Genomic DNA, 22280 nt, shown 5'->3' on the forward strand with positions numbered 1-22280 from the left:
TAACATTTTTAGCTTTCTGGAATGGATTAACTGGATTTTCATGATTTCTTATGGGAAAAATTGATTCAGTTAGCATCCGTTTCGGTTAGAGTGGGACCTTCTGGAACAAATGAATGATGCTAAGTTAGCGTAATTAAATTAACCTTGGTTAGCAAAGCTAGTTCTAAACAAGAAAGAGTGTTAATAATGGTGTTTACTGGCTAATTGTTTTAGTATAGTTCTGGATCAGGCCTTGGAAGTACTGCTGTGTGTTTTTGTGGGGTTGAAATATGATGATGTAACATTTTGGGAGAAAATACCATAAGACAAAGGAGTAGATGCTGGAGAGCACTGCCAGAGCATTCAGGATTTGGATAAACTTGCCTCTATAAAGCACATAAGCTGTGGTAAAGATGATCCAGTTGAGGGTCAGCAGAAGCAAGCAGAAGGTTATCGATTTGGCCTCATTGTAATTTTTGGGGAGGTCCTTCCCCATGTAGGAGAAAATAAAGCAGAGAGTGCACAAACACATGATCACAACTGCAGGACCAAAAGTGGTCAGGAAATTGATTTCGCAGGTAAGGATGATTTTGTCTGGAGACCACTGTGTGTCATTATACGGCTTGGGGAGAGAATAAAAACAACCAATAGCATGCAAGAGAGACTGAGTCACAAACGTCCCCGAAATGAAGAGCCATTGCCCATGATATGTCATCCACCAGCTGTAAAGTTTGGGAAACTTGGCTGCCATTTTAAAAATGCAAACAATTTGGAAAGCGCGCACTGCAAAACACGCAATGCATGTACAGTACAGCAGGGAAAAAGGCAAGAACCTTAAGAGACATGATAAGTAGGTGGGCTTGCCAAAGAAGAAGACGATGCTCAGACAGCACAGACAGTGGCAGCCCAAAATCAAGAAGCACATGACACCACCAGCGGACTTGACTACAGGTGTGTTGTAGTTACGACCAAAGATGACACACATGGTGGCCACCAGACCCACCAAGAGCAAGGTGGCCGTTAGGATCAATATAGCACTACTGTCTTGAAATGAGGCGTACTCCACCTGTCGCAGAGTGCATGACGTACTGGCTGCTGTCGACCACTCTGTCTCCTTACACTCCACACACTTGTATGGATCATCTGTGGTGCACACAAGACGTGTCAAGACAGTCAACTGCTGACAAAAGGTATAGATTTTGAGTTGGAAGGATATGGAATTAACTATATGAGCAGGAATAGCAAAAGTAGAGGAGGAGTGGCTTTGTACGTACACAAACAACTGAACTACAAAGTGGTTAAAAACAATTGACAACATTTTAGAATGTATAGCAACTGAAATCTGTGAAGAAAAAAGTAAAACTGTGTTGGACCATTGGACAAATATAACGATGACAACAAAAATAGCTCATAAGAGTTACATTTTTTGGCGGTACAATGCTGTAGCTATTCATGTAAGAACTTAAGTGAATTTAATTATTATCAAGAAAACTATGAAAGTTGCTAGATATCAGCTATTAAATTCTCTTATGAGCTATATTTGTTCTCATCATTATATTTGTCCAAACAAATGTACCTTTAGTTGTATCAGGCATTAAAATAAATCAATAAGCTGAAGAAACAAAGTCTAATCATTTTTTCCATGACTGTATGTGTCAACTATTACCTTCATCCTTCATTATGATATGTATACTTTTTTTTATGAGTGCTATTCAATTCATTTATATTGATTTACAAATCTCAAGTTCATTGTAACACATTGTTGTATTGTTTTAGCATTTTCTTATGTTTTGGAACTGGCGAAGGTGAATAAATGTATTAGCAAGTGATGTGTAACAAAGAGGGGGTAGGATTGAATACATGTGAAATTGCCAATTGTAATATGTGATGTATACCAACGTAAAACGTATGTATGTCCAAATAAAATGAAACCATTAATCTGGTAATTATCGAGTATAGAAATGTTGCATTTGCAAGTTAAACAACCCTGCATGAGTCTGGTCTTTATGGTGATGTACCTGTGATGTTGACATAGGTTCCATTAGGACATTCCTCACATGTGAAGCAACACTTGTGAATTCCATCTTGTTTCTTTGCGAATCCTACAGGACATTCCTGAGCGCACAGAGACGTCGGAACCTGCACAAGACACACAATGACAGCAGTTACATACATTTAAATGAAGTAAACAGTTCCGTGGTCTTTCTTATTGCTGATTTTTGTTGAAAATAAAGCAACATGTCATATTTTTACCTTGAAATGACAGCTTGAAAATAAAGAATTGGCTTGTAATATGTTGAAAAGTCTCTTTTTAAAAACAAATTAAATTGCCATGGCAACCGTGACAGCAAAAAATGTCATCGTAAATGGGCTTTAGGCCGAGGTCTGGCTTCAACAGAGCACAAAAAACACTATTGTTTTGTTCATTTGTTTACATAAAAAACAGTCTTTTTGGAGCTTGAAAAAGATTATAAAAAACATTTTGAAACTATTACTGCTCAAAGTGACATTGCCATCTACTGACCTGGCATGCATATTAATGTTTTTAATTAGAACTCAGTGGAACCCAATGGAAAACTGTATGCCTTATTATGAGAGAGTTTTAATGCAGTTGTACTTACAGTATTGTTTGCACAGCGCTCTTGGCACAAAACATGTCACCACATTGGCAGAAAATACTATATTTGACACTGTAAACTCTCGTCATGACTAAAATGTGCTTGAAATGTGATGAAAAAAAAAAACAAAACGTACCATACCATTTCCATGCCACCGAATTTTGCTGTCATCAATGAAAAAGTTCACTGCGGAGACTAATTTACAAAATCCAACCTCCTCGATGTCACCTGTCTGATTCCAGAAGACGATAAAAACAGATCCAAACTTTGGATCGCCATGCTCATCAAACTGAATACTCTGATTCAAAAGGGAGAAGTTTGACTTCTGTAGCTCTGCCAGAACCTGATGGAGTATAGAGTGAGGTCACACACATGCACTTCATTTTATGGCTATATTGGAGATTTAACATTTATAGGAGCTATTGTACCATAACATAATACACACTCTATGGTAGAGAAACTCATCTACAACATACAAACAAGAATATCCTAAAATTAGATAATAAATGATACACACCTTGTGGGGATAGACTGCATTATTCCTGTCACATGTGTCCTTATCACATTGCAAGACATTGTGTAAGGCGTGAGCGATGGCATACACAGCTGAATAAACAGAAAAAGAGAAAGAAGGGTCCATAGAGACGATGTCCTGTGCACTCAGGCTGGAGCAGTTGCAAACTTGATTGCAAAACTGCCCTCTATCTACATCGTCAAAGTGACTTTTGCTTTTGGAAGAAAGTACATAGTCACTGAAACCAGGTATTGCCAGCACAGGCTGAGACACTCCCAGAACTGTTCCGATTTTTTGGATATCCTTTCTCTTTGGGAGCTTCTCACTCAAGGACCAGGTTTCCACCGCTATCCACACCTTGCCGGTGACGCCCACCAGTATCGCCGACTCAATGAGATATTCGGCAGCCATTTTGGGAGCAAAAACAACAATGGTGGTTATCCTCTGCACTTCAATCTGCTGGAACATGACAGAGTAATTTGAACTTTGCTTGATCTTGTTGGTATACGCCAGACATATGGGGCTGTCCTCGATCATCTTGATGAAGAGTTCCTGGCCATCATTGCCATAAGCATCATCACTGCTGAGGAAGGCCACCCAGTGCCATTTGAAGTGCTCCATAATGGATATAATCACTTTGACCGTGTCTTTATTGGAATGCACGGTGCGCAGGAAAGACGAATACTTTGCTTTTTCTGAAAAGGTCGAGCTGGCAGCTCCATAACTGACCTGTTGAAGGAGTAACAGAGAAGTTGTCATTCACAGCAATGTAATCCACACATTGCTACACGTTGTGTGTCTGTCGCTCTACTTCCGCCTGCCTGCCTGCCTTTTGGTTGCAGTGCACCCCGTCCTGCGGAGGCGGAGACTCCTGGGCACACCTGCAAGCAATTACCTGCTGGACCTTCTTAAGCACGGCAGCAGCTATTTCTCATTGCCAGATTGTACCTACTGACTTCCTGCGCACCAAACTTTGTGCTCCATGGACTACTACACTCTGTTCTATTCATTTGCGACTAAGTCGACAGTCGAATCCATTTAGAGTCTTTTGTTCGAACATCTCCCTCACTCTATCACAGTTTTTCAAAACTTTATTAATTAATAACTGATTGCTGTTTCATGGTTGACTATGGCCCATTATGAGTCAAAAAATATTGAAAGACAAATTATATGTAGTATTCTGATCACTAGATGTCAGTAATGTTACATTGATGAGACATGACATTATATGTAGTACATTACCTTCACACTGCATGGAGTCTGCCATGGCAGGTCCGACATGATAGAGTGAAAAAGTTCTCCTCCTGTTTTTGGCTTCTCACTTTGTTCTTCTTCCCCACTCTGTTTGATACTCTTTGTCAAGTTTAGAATAAGTAAATTGGAGAGGATAACTAGTTAGCTCAGTGGCTTGCTATGCTAGCACTGGTCATCCTTTATGTCCCTGCAGTGTAAACAAAGAATAGCAGGAGTGTAAAGGTAACTATAGGGGTGTTATTTCATGTCTACAGGGCTATAATAATGGTAAAAAAAAACTTATTTAGAAGGTCATAAACAGGTTTTCTATGCTCTATCGACGAAAATATTTATTTTAATATTGAATCCTACTTTGCGCAAATTCACTTATCAATTAACGGCGATAAACGAGGAATGACTGTACTGTATGTGGATATTGCTATGTTATGCTGTGATGGACAAGGATTTTAGGGCAATGATTCATTTCATCTTTAGCATTTCCAGTTGGTGACCACATCTGTCACACGCAATTTTTTGTTTGTCTGACAAACGATGGAAAAGCTATCTGAGGTTAAAGTTCAGATGACTACATGGTCCCTGTCAGTAAATTGTCTCTAAATGTATCATTGTTTGAGGACATTTCTGACTGATTCTCCACAGTGCTGATCTGTAATTGCATAGCGGGGAGTACAGTACACACTTTAATCTACAGCAACCTTCCTAGTTTTAGTACTGTAGATTAGAAAGTACAGTGGTTGTCATATTCACCATTGGGATGAGATCCATCATGAAGAGCGGCGCCACAGTCAGGGTGTCGGTGCTTGTAAATGGACCAACCACCGCCACTACTTTGGACGTTGCAGACACATGCTGGTGCATTTCACTCCAAGGTTGAATCAAGCCGTCATTTGAAATGAGGTCAAGAATACCTGGGAAATTTTTCGCAACCGAGCAGTGGTCAAATATCTTGTAGCCAAGAGACACGTTGGGCAAGAGCTTGGTTGAGTTATTGATTTCCTCTACTGAGAATCTCATCAGCTGAAACCTCCGATAACTGGGCAGACTGAAGGCATGACTGCAAAGAAAGGAGATAAAATTAGATATGACAAATACATGTCTTTGTATCACAATATCTGGGTCATTGAAGTTTTACACTACCAGCCTTAAGGGGTCACTCACGTGATTTTTCAACTTTGCTTAAATATGTTCTATATCATTTGTAATTATGTTCTACGTTGTTCGTTTTTTTGAAAGCGAACATTAAATTAGTAAAAATTAAATTGTGGTACATGGCGGCCGCCATTTTGGGTCTCAGCTTCTTAGACAAGGGGCGTTTCCCAAATGACGTTGGCGAATGCGCAGCTCTCATCTTAGGCAGAGTAAACAAACATGAGAGCATGGACGAGATAGAAGATGTTTACAGTGATTGTAGCAAATATTTGAGCGATGTTTTATGAGTTTTCGAGGAGGAAGAAACATCTGGAGAAGAAATAAAGAACTTGCAGAACATGGAATTCAGCCGTATTTATTCGAACCACTTACGATGGGACTACATGTCCAATGCTGAGGTGTCCGATGACAAAGACATGGAGATGAAGATTGGTCGGCTTCAAACACAAAATGGTCAGTGTAAATTACCTTGGAGTTGCTCATCCTTCAATTATTGTTTTAAATCGGCTTCTTAATGAGCATAAAGGGCTCTTTGGAGCCTTTTTTTTGTGTCCAGCACAACCACAGCTCCACCCAGAGCTGCTCACGGCATGTGTCCTCTTACAACAATGCACCTTCCTCGGCCACAGCGGGTGGCTATCGTACTTTTTTTGTTCATTGTAGTCTAAACCTTCATCTTTTGGAAAAGAAAACAAACTTACAGTAACACTCGGATACTGTGAACAACAAGCAGCAACACAATGTTTTGGCATGACTACTATTTTGATGAAAACTATACCGAATGAAGTCGACGAGCTAACTTGACTGTTTGGTTACTCTGCTTAAGATGAGAGCTGTCCCTACGCCAACATCTCTTGGGAAACGCCCCTTTTCTGACGACTATCGACCAACATGGTCACCGGTAAATACAAAAATGTAATTTATACTAATTTAGCGTTCGCTTTCAAAAAAATGAACAACGTAGAACATAATTACAAACAATATAGAACATATTTAAGCAAAGTTGAAAAATCATGTCAGTGACCCATTAAAACAGCAGGAATGTGGGGGAATGGATACAATAACAAATAGCTCTCAGCGTGGTGTGCCACTGCAAATGATAACCACAATAATAGACACTTTGATAGATAATTACAGTCTAGATCGAGTTTGCCAAGTTCTAACACAGGATACACACAGACTGTCTACCAAAAAATCCAAGTCATACCTGGAGCAGACAATGGCTTCTGGTCTGTCGTGGCTAAATGATCTACTGGTGTGAATGTCGAAAAGTCCTCCTAGCAAATAATCCCCATTCAGGTGGAAATCTGCAGAGCTGCACTGAGTTAGTGGACATAGAACATGACCGATCAGATACAAAGACACAAGAAAATGCCACATTCTTTTCATGTCCAAAAACAAGTCTATGTAACATCTAAGTAGTATGTCTCTGCCTGAAATGATGCTTCTTTATGGCAAAGCCACCAGTGAATATTTCCATGCACTTTGACATGCATGAATAGAACTGTCACTGGAAGATATCTGTCAAGGTTGAGGGATTAACAAATCTGTATGCAAAGAATATTTAAATCGGCTGTACACAGCTTCAGTATTATATATTGGTACTACACGTGGGCCAGTATGAGATTGTGACAGTATGATAAACTTAGGCAAAAATATCACAATTTCACGGTATTATATTTACAGCTCTAAAACGTGTTATTTTAAAATATCTTGAAAAACAAGACAATAAAAAGTTATTTTAGACAATATAATAGAACATGGTAAAAGTGGAGCATACATGTTTAAAATAATTAAAAATAACTGATTTTTTTCTAAATAAATAACAAATACAAAATTAAATTTAATTTAATTTAAAAATTCTTAATGCAGTCTGGCGAATCCTGCAACTCAAGACACAACACCATAAATATTTTCTTAGTAAAAAAAAACATGCAAAATATAATTGAAAAGAAATGCAGTTAGTAAGTGGCTCAAGAAAGTCACAACATAAATAATAATTTTTAAAAACCCCAAAATGCTATGTTATTTCAGAACATGGTGAAAGTGCAGGTCACAAATTGTCCACAAAAGGGTTTTTCAGCTGTTGGATTAATTTGCTGGTTTGGCGACCCACACTATAGTTTATGATATTCACCAAGTTTCACTTCCGTTTCTTGGTTGTTAGATGTAGTTAGATGTAGGCCACATATAGACCAGATGAAATCCACACTCTATGGCAGGGGTGTCAAAGTTGTGCCATGGAGGGCCGAGACAATGCAGGTTTTCGTTCCAGCCGGTCACTAAAGCAGGTGATTTTAATGATCAACACCTTCAGTTTGAGAGAAGGAGCTCATCAGTTAAATCACCTGCTGAAAAAACTGGTTGGAGAGAAAACCTGCAGTGTCTCGGCCCTCCATGGCACGAGTTTGACACATGTGCTCCATGGGATGCAAAACTCCACAAGGGCAGATGCCTCATCATTACATCGCTGTCGTTCAATGCTAACAAGGCAGCTAACGTCGGTGCTATCTACGCTGTAATGTTAAGTTGCCCGACTTTGGCAACACAGCCCACGCCCATGGTTTTAACACACTGAAGCCCAGTTCTGACTGTGAGGAAAAACACAGGAGGTGAGTATTTTCCATAGTGGCCCGCTGGACCTTCATTTTCTCTCATACCACAGGAAATGTTTGACCGAAAATAGTGGTTTTGAAATTGTGACTTTTACATATGGTGGTACACCTTGAAATCAGTAACTGGCCCATGCCTAATTGGTACAATCAGTAACCTCTAGAGGTGGGGTTCTCGAGTCACATGACTTGATTTGAGTCAGACTCATCCATTCATCCATCCGTCTTCTACTGTTTACGAGGTCGGGTTGGTGGGTCAGCAGCCTAAACGGGGAAGGCCAGACTTCCCTCTCCACAGCTACTTTGTCCAGCTCCTCCCAGCAGATCCTGAGGCGCTCCGAGGCCAATTGAGCGACATCCTGTCCTGGCTCTTCGCGGAGGCCTCCTACTGGTCGGACATGCCCTGATCACCTCCCCAAGGAGGCATCCTGACCAGATGCCTGAGCCACCTCATCTGGCTCCTTTCAATGCGGAGGAGCAGCGGTTCTACCCAGAGTTTCTCCTGGATGACAGTGCTTCTCACCTTAAAGAGACAGTTCAGATTTTTTGACATGAAGTTGTATGACATCCCCATCAGTATTGTAGTGCATCAACAGAAACATGTTTTGAAGAGATCTGCTGTTCCAGGGAAAAACTAGCTATCAATTGAAAAGCAGTCAAAATAAGATGGAGCAGTATAGTCTACTCACATCAACAGCTATCCCTCCTCTCTGCCCGTCCTAACTCTATCCGACGAAGTTCGGCATCCATGTATCCCTTTGGTTTTGTGCTAAAGAAATGTCGCCATCACTTGTTTCGTAGTCAGACATGTTTACTCTCACTATCCCAGCAGTAAACAATGTGAAACAGGTGATGGAAATGTGCCCAACAGTTGACAGCTGGAGGTAGCGTGCAGTGATACCAACTCAGAGAAAATAGCGCCAAGTGATTGAGAGGTCTGATTTTTTCGAGGAGGCATTTTTGTGATTCAAGTGTATTTTTTGAATGCATATGGTTTTGAGAAGCAGAATTATTTACTTAAGTGGCCCCTCCAACTAACCAGAACTACTTTCCTCATTACCAAAAATAGTTCAACCATCATATTTTTGTTTAAGTTACACCCTCTTACAAGTGTGCTGTGCATGATAGGAGATTATTTGTATTTCAAGATAACATTTGCTGTAGTTTATAGTGGCCAGTACGACAGGACTTTAAATCATAAAGCCTGCTTTATGCTTTCCGCATCCGCGATGTCCGTGCTTCTCCATGCGGACAGATGACGTCATTTACGCACCCACGCCCCCTCGACGGCCCTTTTCATGCGTAAAATTCTGCTCCGCGCACCTCCCAATTTTTCGAACTACAGTACTCAGACGGAGACGCGGAAAAAAATGGCAGACGAGCATGAGATCCTCGCAGCTGTTAGAAATACCGGCAGTCATGTGAGGCAGCCGACCATGACGCACAGTAGTTTAAGCATAAAGAAACACTGAAACAAGTTGTGTTTTAAGTCGAGTTGCTTGTTTTTTATTTTCTTTTGCCGTGTTAAGCATGCCTTTTGTAAGCACATTCTCCTCCCTGTAGTGGGCGATTGCAGCACTCCTATTCAAAGGACGAGTGGACCACCTTCTCATCCTAGTCTGTCGTACCAGCAAATAAATAAAACACAATTCCTTTCCTTCAAGAAGTGGACGCGCAAGTGTCGCCATGTTGGAAGTCAGGTAAACAGTGGCAAACTTCTTCCACTCTAGTTTAGTACCGTGGTAGACGCGTGCTTTTGATATACTGCCGCCTGCAGTTTGGGAGCAGACGCCGCACGGAGTACAACGTCACACAGGTCTTCCGAGCGGAAAGTATAACCCAGCCTTAAGGCGCCAAGGTGAACATTAAAGACATAATTAAAAGGAACAAGCCCCCGGTTTTCATTTTCTCTTCAGCATCTGAGGTAAAGGGTTATGCCAAAACATGTTAAATTTAAAATCTCTACTCGTTTAATAATCTTCAACCTTTTAGAATTAATACAATGTCAGAATCAACAACATTGGGGTCAAAGATGATATAATTGCAGGTTCTCGTCAACACTACTGGTTGAAAAATTAGACAACTTAAAACCAAGTAATCGGTGATGGGAAACTTTTTTTGTGGGTCTTTCATTTTAAACATTAAAAAAGGACTACACAGTAAAAAGGCAGTCGGAGAATGCACATTATGTATGCAAAGACTGTCACTGGTGAAATCGGCACGTTTATAACCTACTATTCACTACTAAAAATATAGCAGTTCATGTATTTTGTTACAAAACAAAATAAAAAATATTGCACATACAGATACAGACACAGATTTTCAACCGGTTCAAGGTACATATCCTTTTTAATAGCTTTTGAAGTGAAAAAAAAAATACACTTAACTGTTAAAATTAAGTTTTGAACGGTTGCACAAGAAAAAAATGACATGCAAGTCATGAGAAACAGATTGAATGCATCAAATCAAGAACCCAATTAACCAGTTCTGCTTTTTTTTTTTTTTTTTTAACAATTTCAGATGAATTCCTTTTCAAACACTAACAAATTTATATTTGATGGTTGGAGAAAAAAAACAAAAATAATCTCAAATATCATATTTAAAAGATACATATATGTACAAATCCTCTCGATAACCCTTTAAAAACAAATTTTTACAGGAAAATGTTTTGTTTCCTTACAACAGTGCTGATCAAACTTCAGTAAGGGCAGGAATTTCCAAGGTTTTGAAAAACAAAATATATATATTAAAACAAATCATCAGGGATACCAAAAACTGTGTGATCATCACCCACTTCATCCATTTGACATAATAAAAGCCCTCAATCTCAGTTTTCTTATGTGTCCTCTGCAAAAGAAAGAACAACAGTTTGCTTGGAATGACACATGCCACTTTATATGAAGTACATCTTATAAATGAGCACAACAGCTAGTCTACAATCATCAAATAAATGGCACGCAGTCTTTGAAACACTAATAGTCCAAGAATTAATTTAGCTTCTCCAAAGATTTTCCTGTGCTGAGAAAACTATGGAGTAGCAATCAGTGAGAGCTGACATTAATAAATTCCATATCTCCCCACCAAATGGATTCCTTTATTAGCAAGGAACTCCAAAAATAAAGACAAACACAAATGCAGCCAACACAAGATGAAAAATGACCAGTGTATCAATGTGCTCCAAGCTTGATTGCTTTACATGGGGTGACTGGCGTGGCTTCTACCTCAATTTGGACTCCAATATGAACATTATCAGCATTTGGGTGCATTCGAATAGTAGGGTGCTGTCAATAGTTGTGTTGAAATCTGAGATTAAGCAAATTCATGGACTTTGCCATTTCAAGCAAAATGTCCTCTAAATCAGTGATTCTCAAATAGTGGGTCCCACTTTTGGGTTGCAGACTCGTTTTCAATGGGTCACAGGTCTCTACCTGGCAAAAAAATATCATACAAAAATAATCTTGGATGTTTTTATGCAGCGGGGTGCTGTCTATTAAAAGGTGCTGTCTGCCGTAATTAGGTACTGCATGGGGGTACTAGCACACAAAAACAGTACATTGCGCCCACTGTAATGAATATAGACATTTATTTGTTCAAGCTGTTTTAAACCACTATTGGTTACATCTCCTAGCTGGTGACGTTCTTATAGTTTTTGGTTAAAAAAAAGTGTAGTTGGAACGAGTATTCTTTACTTGCTACTCAAGCAGTAAAAATTCTACCATTCAGCACTACCTATCTCTGTGAGGCCGTCTACACAGGAACGTCATTGGGATTTTTTTTTTTTTTTTTTTTGGTGGGTTGAAAAAAAAAAAGTCGCGCCCACACTGTGCTGGTTTAGTAAATAGTTGCATCCAAACGGGAACAGATTACTGACTGAAAACAATGTAATACACAAGGCACACTTATGTGTGGCGCTGTGAACATATGCAGACGGAACGTGACACACCAAACAATAGAAGAAGAAAGCGTGGATGCGCCTAAATCCGTTGTCTTCAGCTCTTGGAATTACAGGCTCGTGGAATTACATGTTATTTTGGGAGTATAAAACAAGAAAATACTGGGAGAATGTTGACTGCAGACAGTCATGGCACTTAAAATATTCAGACATGTTGGCTTGTTGTCAAAACTCACTTCTAGTCATGTGACGGCAACAAGGCAGCGGTGGGTCGGTGACGTCATCGTTCTCGTATTGCCTGTCTACATGGCAACGATAAGCCGTCATTTTCAGATTTTCCCACTCTGGAAGCAGTTTTCAAAAAATACCGTTTCAGGTCACCCAAATCGCTGTTCCTGTGTGGTGGAGAGGCTGAAATGATAAAATACTTACCATTTTAACCTGAAAACGTTTCCATGTGAATAGCCCCTGAGTGCGGCTTCTCCGCTTCGGTTTCAGCTGAAATCCTCCAGTAATTCCTCCGTACTCAGGGGCTTGGAAAGCGAATGGTGACGGACTTATGCGCATGCATTCTTTCTTCTTCTATAGTTTGGTGTGTCATGTGGTTTCGTCTGCATGTCTGTTCACAGCACCACACGTAGATGTGCCTATGTATTACATCGTTTTCACTCAAAGATCCATTTCCATTCTGGATGCCACCGTGCACGCTTTTATTCCGTGACATCTGTACTACTGTAATACGTTTTACTGTGGACTAAACCACAAATTACTCTCACGCTTAGTTAGTCCAGAACTCTGCGGCACGGCTTTTAATAGGAACCAAAAAGAGGGAGAATATTACCCCAATTTTAGCCTCCCTGCACTGGTTGTTTGTTTTATAATTCATTTTAAGATTTTATAGTTTGTTTTTAAGGCTTTGAACAGGCACGGACCTCATCCAAATTTACACTCCAGCGCGCACATTAGCTCCAACCGGTGGTGCCTAAGACGAGACTTAAGACCAGGGGATACCGGACCTTTTCCGTAGTTGGCCCAAAGCTGTGGAACATTCTCCCCTCTCATGTAAAAACGCTTTAAGTCTTGTCTTAAAACCCACTTTTATTCTCTGGCTTTTAACTCAGCGTGGCTCATGTCCTCTGTCTCTTTTATTTTTTTAGTTTGAAGTAGTTTTATTTATTTTGTTTTTTTAATTTAATTTACTTATTTTTTTACCTACTTCTTGTATTTGCTTTCATAGTTTCTACTTCGTATTTCAAATATTTTACTGTTCTAAGTGGCTTTGTTTTGATCTGATCTTTTAATTTTTACTGTAGTAATTTGCACTTTTTCTTATTATTTATGGTTTTACTAGTCTGTGCAGCATTTTGGAAACAGTGTTTATAAAATGTGCTATATAAATAAAATGGATTGGTTTGAATTTACTCATCCAGCACAGTGTGGACACATTTTTTCAACCCGCCAAAAAAATAAAAAAATAAAAAAAAATCTCGTTCATGTGTGGTCAGGGCCTAAATAACGGAATATAAGTGACTATGGGTGTGTGGGGACAGAGCCTGTTTGTGTGACTTGTCTTGTCTTGTCTAGTCAAAACATCAAATGATATAAAGTAAATATTTCGGAAATAGCCAATTGAAGACAGTCAATTCAAATATTTAAGTGTGATGTCTATCATGAAGTGAAATGCCACAAATCTAAATTTAGCACCTTGGACAGACAGCTGATAAGACTTCAGAGAAGTAGCACACTTTTATTTGAGGAGATAGAATTATTCAATCTAGCAAGTCTTGTTGCCTTCATATTTCCTGTTTTACATCTAACACTACTGACATATCACGTTACAAATAAGTTGGTGAAGATATAATCAAAAAACATGACTGAAAGAGTTCACTTGAAGTGAAATAACTTAAACTGTAGCAGATCTTTTTTTTCCCCGTTGTACAGTAGTTCTTGGTGACATTGTACTTACCCAGTGGGCTTTAAAAAGGCAAAAGGCAGCACCAAGTCTCGCTAACTACTCAACAAACATTGGCCAAATCTAAAATTAGTCTGAGAGCCCTCTAAAGAACTCCACCTCCCAACAATGCTAGTAGACAAAGGCAACATTTTCAGACTAATCTGATCGGTGCTGCTGGTATGCTCCTACAACACTTTCAGACATGGATCAAAAAACTTTGTCTTTGTTATTCTTGTCATGTTACTATGCAATTACAAAAAAAATATCTAACCCCATCACTCGCCATGAACTGTGACAGGCAAATTACAAACAAGGAGGAAGAAAAGTGAGAGGTTTTAACTAGCAAAAGGTTTCCCTGTGTCTTCCTTGCCTTTGTATGTCCTCTTGCCATGTGTGAATGGTAGGTATCTGTACTTGATCATATGCTGGAGAAGATTGGGAAGGAAAAAAAAGCCAGTTAGTAAACAGTAAATAAGACCCATATTAGTAGGTATCCCAATGGCCAAGACTTAATACCTTAAAACAGGCACACAAAAAGCCCATAACAGAAACAGGTGAGATATGCATAGAATGGTCAATTATTTGGGGAGCTTTGATTGGCCGATTTCCGTAAAAAAGCACGGTATTGGCATATGCATTTTAATATCGATCACCTTCACTGATCAGCTCCACCCCCATTGCAGCAGCCAGCCTATAGCGACCGTGTCTCGCCCTTCACGCATTTGGGGGGCTGCCACTTGGCAGGGTGTGGTGAGTTTTCGCGGCTCGCAAACAGATCAGTTGGACGGCGGCTAATTAGCCAAAATGCGGACACGTGCCTGTATGTGCGTGTGGCAATCAGAGATCTAAGGTGGATAGGCCGAAAAGTTGTTGGATTCGTCAGAATGGATGACCGGCCGTCATCGGCGGAGGAGGAAACCGGGTTTGCCGACTGCCTGGGGTCCTGCTGGAGCGCCGTGAAGCTGCTCTTGCATTCAAAGTCTCTTTAAAGAAGGCGCCTGATCCTCTACGTTTCAGCAGTGCTTTTGAAAACGTAAGTCAAATAGTTTTTATCTAAATTTTATGGTTTCCCTTTCATATCAAACAGCCCAGTGGTCACCAACGTGGTGCCCGCAGGCACCAGGGAGTACCCCACGACCACATCAGGCACCTGCAAGCCTAATTTTCAATCAGGTTTTCAGTTAATAATCTGAGAACACTAGAAAGAAATGAATCCTGAAATACAAACTATGAGTTGTGAATACCAGCATTTTGTTAATGTTCTGGTGAAACAAGCATACTCGGTTTGTTTAGGTTGAAATAAGCTATGATAATAAATGTTACAAAAATGAGTAGCTTTTGGCCATTTTCATTTTGTAAAAGTAGCTCTCACAAGAAAAAACGTTGGTGACCCCTGAGCCAATAGTACATTTAAAAATGTACACTTGTGTGATCGGTGTCAGCCGATTTCACTCATGGATGTTCAGTATCGGTAGCATAAAAACCTTATCGGGGCATCCCTAGCTGGAGTCTGTCCCAGCAGACTTTGGCCGAGAGGCAGTGTACACCCTGGACTTGTCGCCTAGAGTACCAAAAGTGGTAAATTTGATAGTGTTCTACTAATGTGGTTTTGAGCGTTGGCATAAGTTGGAAGAATGCCAATTCATTGAACATAAAATAAGAATGCAAATCGTTACCCCTGACCTCTCCTTTTGAACAAGAAGTCACTTAACACTATTTCATGGTGTCTGTTTTTGTCAATGTAATTGACTTCTTCCTAAATGCACTAAGCAGTACATGCTATTCCGGACACTAACAGTGTCAGGATAAAACACTCCTAATCCAAATTTAAGACCAGTTTAAAAATTGCAAGAATTTCTATTTTGCGCTGTTGGATCTTAAGAAATGGGACTGAGACAAAAACAAATTTGAGTAAGCAATACATTGCAAACAACCATTAAACTGAAATAATGTGACCATAGCTCAACAAACCCGAAACCCACCACCAAAAATGGAAATAAAATTTTCCCCAAAAAAAGGAAGTAAGTAGCTGCACCATTCTTGTTCATCACTTTAAAAATTGGTTTGGGAATGCTTGATGGCAGTGTTTCCAGGAGGCTAGTGGGAATGTTGCTACAGGTAGTGAAGATGGCTTCAACAGAGGGCATCCACTGTCTGATGTCCATTTGTGTAAACTTCCTTTGCCATCCATCCCCGAATGTTCTAATTATTCCTCTGGAAGAAGTCCTTTGTCAGGCAGGCATTGTAAACAGTAGCATTGTCCTGTAGAAAAACCCAGTCATTTCCACACAGATGAGGGCCTTCGGTCATGAGGGATGGCCCCTGCAACATCTCTACATTGCCATCTGCCGTGTGACGCCCCTGAACCACCTGAAGCTCCATTACTCCATTTAAGGAAAAAGCATCCCAGATAACCCTCCACTGTGCCATGTGGGAGACATCCCTGATGGGATCGCCTTGTCATGCCAATAGCGTTGGAAGCCTTCAGGACTGTCACGGTTACATTTTTTTCTCATTAGAGAATAAAAGTTTCTTCCACCTTTCAATGTCCTATGTTCGGTGCTCTCATGCAAATTCCAAACAGGCAGAACGATTTTTGTTTTTAAAACCCTTCGCTTACGATGCCGTCTTGATGGTTATTGGACTGCACTCAGCACCAGTAACAACCTTCATTTGGTCCAAGGATCATCCTTTGTCTTGATGGACAGCCAATTGGATCCTCTGTCTCAGGGCCTGTGAATTTTTTTTTTTTGTTCCCACTTGTTTTTGTTGTGTCGTAACTTTCAGGATCTTTAGAGAAGTTTAAAACGACTGTCTTACATACTTTAATGGTTGTTTGCAATAAATTAGGTTCTCAAATTTTTTTTTTTTCCCTCCCATTTCTTGTTTTTGCATTTTGAAATTCTACTTAGACTCTCCTTACAATCCAACAGTGCAAAGTGCAATGTATGAATTCTTGCAATTTTTCAAATGGTCTTAAAATTTTGATAATGAGTGTATGTACACAATACATGCGAGTGCAAAGTCTTATCTTTACCTTGATCTGCCTCTTCATGGTGATGCAGAAGAGCATGATGAAGTACATTACAAGTATGGGCCAGAACACTGGCACATTGAAGGCATCAAAAAATGTGCAAATCATGGCAATGACGATGCCTTTTGTGGCCGAATGCCTGTCAAGAAAATAGGTCATTAAAACACAATGTACTGTAACCCCAATTCCAACTCATATTTTTAATGTTGTTAATTCGTATAAAACACTCAGATTGTTAAGCACAGGTATTGTGTGAGGGCAGCCAAGTCAGACTAAGCATAGAACATTAAATAAACCTTCATTGGAAAAAACTGGAATGGAGGAATTGTTACGCATACAATCAAAGGTTTCAGGACTGGATACTATTGTATCCACTGTATGCTGGCTGATGCAAAACACTGCTCCTGCTTTGCTATACATGGTCACATTCTATTTGCATAGAAAAATGGTCATGTGGGACAGGTTAAATGTACAGTGGAATACAAATGTAAATACAGATACAGATTCTGAAAAATGATTCAATTTTCATAAGTTCATAAGAACAGATTCATCAACCAGATATTTTGGATTTATATTCAAATACTACATCTCTAAAGAAAGAATATAGTTATTAATCAATCTGTGGATGAGACTGACATATGCGCTCAGTATGAGGCGGACTCACCAGAATTTGAACTCAGGCAACCTCCTGATAAAGGGACGGAACTCTTCATTCTGCTTCGTAGGAAGGGCGGGGCCCTCGTCTATGAAGAAGACAGGGTGATGGAAGAAGACAGGGTGATGAAGTGGATAATCAATGGAACGGAGCTTCAGACATACACTTATGACTTGAACAAATAAAATAATGTCTAGTCATCAGAAGTAGCACTGTTTAGTGAACAAACGCTAATGTTCGAAATTAGAACTATCATATCATTACCATAATATCATTATAAATACCAGATCTCTTTGCTTTACAAACATAATGACCTGTAACATGGCTGTAACCATAAATAAATGATTCAATTTATGGGAGTGTACTTGCCTTCGTCAAGCAGTGAAGGATCCACCTTTGGCGATAGAAAAGCAATGAACAGGTTGAGATGATATATCCCCAAGGCATATGTTACTATATACCAACCCTGAAAAGCAGTGCAAGATCAAATTAACAGCTTTTTTCAGCTTTGTCAGTAACCATGACATAAATGTGAACACATACAGGCAAGCAGAACTGCAGGGCAGATGGACTTGTATGAGAGTGCGGTAGAATCTACAGACACGGTTTAAATGAAATGAAAGCGGCATAATTGTAATAGGGGATGCAGAAGTGATAGGATGCCATAACAGCAGCCTTATTTCAATTGGACAGTGTTTATCCGTTGAACGCCATTCATTCATTGAAGGCTTTTCTTGATAAAAAGGATGTTTTATAACTCCACCAAAGATGCATTATATCTAAATTTTAAATCAACCACCAATTTGGCTAGCCGCACAATGCTACCATATCTATAAATAATTCTACAACAAATCTAGGCACAACCACCAGCCAAAAGACTAATAAGCCACAATAGTTATAGCACACTCATGCCAATAATTTACAACGAAAGAGAAATTTATCAATTTAAATCCAATACGTATCACTTTAATTTTATCTGTTGGCTTAAGCAAATCCTAATCACATAAATATACTCTCCCCTTCTCCATCAAACATCACCTGCAGTATGTACACTCTGATCATGTATACAGCAGTGAGTAGAAGCGTGGCACCCCATCGTACTGCAGAGTAAGGCGTCGACTTGTCAAGCCATGACTGATAGATCTGTTCCACAGAAGACAAAACAAAAAACGCAAGGCACCATTAGAATGAAATATAACCTTTGAGCCAGTAGCTTTGCATCAAGAATACAGCTAACAAATGGCACCTTTAGATCGTTTCATTCTTTAAAAAAGACAAGTTTATGATAGATGCTCATGTTACCTGTCCGATCCGAGTAAAAAAAGTAGCAACTATATATGGTTTTCCATGGATTGACTCTCCAACGCTGTCCCCTTCTGACATTCTACAAGAAAAGATGAAAAAAGGGCAATGATATTCTTATGCAATTAAAAGGTGCTATCCACTAGGCATTGTCCGGTTACCGGTGTCAAGGTATACCACAGTATGAAAAAGTCACGGTTTCAAAATAATTGTTCGTCATACTGTTCCTGCGATATGATAGAAAGTGGAGGTCCAGCGCGGCCATTACATGTAAATACTTTGTCACGTCCTGTGTTATTCCTTGCAGTCGGAAATGGGCTTTAATGTGTTGAAACCACAGGCAGGCGTCTGCTGTGTTGCCAAAAGTCAGGCATAGATAGCACCTTAGCACTGAGCGGCACCAGTATGGCCGCGCTGTCGTCGCAACTGTCAGTGGACACATTACTCACAGAGGGTCACCGAATGTGGAGATGTGATTCAGAAGGAGACAAGAGTCGAGGATAAGTGGTATAAACCGTTTGCTCTCCGCTGAAGAAGCAACCACCACTTACCAACATCTCAGTTGCTAACAGTCACATGACCCAGAAACAGAAGATTGTGGAAAAGCGTGACCTGCACATTCACCACTATTAAATAATCTAACATGATGAGTTTTTTTTTAATCAATTATTTATGTTGTGCCATCCTTGAGACATTGATTGCATTTATTTGCATTTTGATTAGTTTTTGTTACTAAGAAAATATTTATTGACAACTGCATTTTATTTATGTATTATTTATTTAGAAAGACTTCAGCTATTGTTTTCTTATTTATTTTAAATACATATGTTCCACTTTCATTGTGGTCTATGTTTAAAAATGACTGTTTTGACTCTATTTTCTTTTCTCTTCCATAAAGATATTTCAAAATAACACATTTTACAGCTTTAGTTATAATACCTTTAAACCGTAATATGTTTGCCCAAGCTTATCATACTGTCCGAATTTCATACCGGCCCATGCCTCCACCTTGGTTTGCTGCTGTATGGGGGGGGGTGCTAACCAATTTTTTAAGCTAAGTGAGTTTAGATAAAATCAAAGCCAAACATGCCTGTCAAGTTGTTTTATTAAAATAAATACGTAACATGGGGGTGTTTTTTTCTTATTTTAAAGCTTCATGCAAGATGCACTTAAAAAAAATCTAAAAACAGCCTCTGAAATAAAGTAGGCCATTCTCTTTTTGAAATAAATATAAACAATTTCAAAATATAATCTTTTTATAACAAACCTTTAGCTATGCTCAAATCCTCAGCTAATAACAAAAGAACAAAAATATGAAGGGGTGCCCAGTTAAAGAGGAAATTTAAAAATCAGCAACTCAAAAATACTTTAAACTTTGGTTTTGATATCGTGCTTAAAGTAAATACTGATATTTAAAAAAATAGCGATATATCGCCCAGCCCTACAGCAAATGGCAATTTGGCAAAGTTAAGCTGCTAATGTTAGCTATCATTGAATGTATAGCCTACCATAATCACACAATGACTCCAAATTGTTAGTTGCTTCTCTGAGACTGCTTACGTGCACGCGCCACATACATTTACATGAATACCTGACAGCGGTGAGTGAAAGCCATGAATGCCAACCAATTCAGGGTCAGACAATAATTACTTTTTAAAAATGTTTGACTAAGTTTAACTTCAAATTATGACAAATACAGCATAGACATTTATTTGTGTAATCTATTCATTTAAACCACTATTGATAACATATGCTTGTTGGTGTGTGGTGTTCTTATATATTTTGTTTAAAAAAAAAAAAAAAAAGCTGAAGGAGGACAGCACATTTATCACCGCGATATGATGGTACAAATTTTCAACTAGAATTAAGTATTTCATGTTATGACTTGTTACACTATGACAAGTTACGCGGAGTACTTCCATAATACTGAACATATGTAATACAATTGCACACATGACCTGGGTAGGCGTATATATAAAAAATTATCCAAGGATAATAGAGATCACAACATTGTTGTAGTCTTTCAACTGTCATGAGGTGAGCTCGTGTAATTTATTTACTAAGAATAGTTGGAACTGTCGACAAGATTAAAGCGGTGAACAGAATAGCCATAAGAATCCATCATTAGATTTTCTTTAGCTATACAGTATTTGAAAATACTTTCGTTTTGTAGTAAGCCAAGTCAACTGTGACATACTTCATGAATCCCAATCAATATATTCCGAGAAGATAAACTGGCTAGGATTATGTTTATCTTAATTTACCACTAAAACCAAATATTCATGAAACCACACTCATGCAACATGAGCTAATTAACTGCAGACACAGAAGAGCTACTCTCAAAAGCTAACGTTAGCGTATGGAATGGAGCATGCTATCCCAGCCCTGTAAGAAATGATTCAGAAACTATTCTATAGTGATACTTAACGAAGCGAGAGAAACACACAAAAAACATATACATTAATTGTTAAAAAATTGGTAATTTGTCCTATTACTCACATTAGCTTGAAAAGGGAGCACTGCAAATAGCTAACCACCCATCTAAATGCACATCGACCTCCGGCCTAAATTGCCAGTTGTATGGGTGATGTAGTTTTTAAAGCTTTGCTTTCCTAGTCGGCAGTGCGTTAGCTTCAAATAAAGAACTGCATTTCCCATTTCCGATGCATGTTGGTCACTATATAACACGTCATTGGGATTGTAGTTCCCTGCACATTATTTCAGTTTCAATACATGTACATAATGTTAATATTGAACTACAATAACCAGCTACACCGACGATATGTGACAACTCACTTCCGGAAAATAGTACTACGATGGCAACGTATTTGCCGCTAGATGGCTAGCTAGCCAATTAAAAATCACTCCATTATTTAGTTGCCACCTTGGTAATGCATGTAGTTTCCGATAAAAAAAATAATCATCGTGTCTTGTATATAACCCGCGCCTCTGTCTTAACAAACGGTATGAAAATGATCAAAGTCAGTATTATCTCACCTGATACAGCCGCTGTGTCACTACCCGGCTCTACCTAGCTAGTCACATTAGCCACACTGGTTCGAAGCGTACACGTCAGTACTTCCGCAAAGCCTCGATGGTATGCAGACCAAAGAAGTAGAACACCAACAACGGTGTTGTAATCGAGTGCACGTCGATTTACTATTTCAGACTCACACGAACGGAAGCAATGTTCATCTATTTGCTATACCGCCTGTCCACAATTGTGTTGCGGGTATGTTGCTATTGTAGCTTTCTTTGGGCTAGAGTGGTACACTCTTGACTGGTCGTGGAAGCAATGTAATTTCAGTAAATTAAAT

General features: G+C 39.2%; 2 protein-coding genes across 6 annotated transcripts; both read right to left on the reverse strand.

Moving 5' to 3' along the window:
• Nucleotides 1-193: 193 nt before the first annotated feature.
• LOC129181011 (taste receptor type 1 member 1-like) lies at nt 194-8409 on the reverse strand. The gene is made up of 7 exons (XM_054775595.1): nt 8285-8409; nt 6722-6834; nt 5113-5419; nt 3115-3840; nt 2734-2940; nt 1998-2118; nt 194-1122 (listed from the first exon to the last, which is right to left on the reverse strand). Exons 1-7 carry the CDS (start codon nt 8345-8347, stop codon nt 194-196), a joined length of 2466 nt encoding a protein of 821 aa, XP_054631570.1. The 5' UTR covers nt 8348-8409.
• A 1581-nt stretch (nt 8410-9990) lies between these two features.
• rer1 (retention in endoplasmic reticulum sorting receptor 1) lies at nt 9991-22108 on the reverse strand. Of its 5 annotated transcripts, none has more exons than XM_054775664.1 (8): nt 21961-22108; nt 18964-19045; nt 18700-18804; nt 18031-18127; nt 17671-17749; nt 17010-17145; nt 14343-14397; nt 9991-10973 (listed from the first exon to the last, which is right to left on the reverse strand). In XM_054775664.1, the coding sequence occupies exons 2-8, from the start codon at nt 19042-19044 to the stop codon at nt 10963-10965; spliced, it is 564 nt and encodes a 187-aa protein (XP_054631639.1). In that variant the 5' UTR covers nt 19045; nt 21961-22108; the 3' UTR covers nt 9991-10962. The 5 variants fall into 5 exon arrangements, 4 of the variants coding, with proteins under 4 accessions (XP_054631639.1, XP_054631648.1, XP_054631617.1 ...); XR_008570348.1 differs by lacking the exon at nt 9991-10973 and adding an exon at nt 11764-12362 and having other exon boundaries at nt 12451-14397; XM_054775673.1 differs by lacking the exon at nt 9991-10973 and having other exon boundaries at nt 11764-14397; nt 18031-18055.
• Between the last annotated feature and the right edge of the window lie 172 nt (nt 22109-22280).

This window comes from Dunckerocampus dactyliophorus, chromosome 1 (genome assembly GCF_027744805.1).
Source record: "Dunckerocampus dactyliophorus isolate RoL2022-P2 chromosome 1, RoL_Ddac_1.1, whole genome shotgun sequence".
In the NCBI taxonomy this organism is placed as follows: domain Eukaryota; kingdom Metazoa; phylum Chordata; class Actinopteri; order Syngnathiformes; family Syngnathidae; genus Dunckerocampus; species Dunckerocampus dactyliophorus.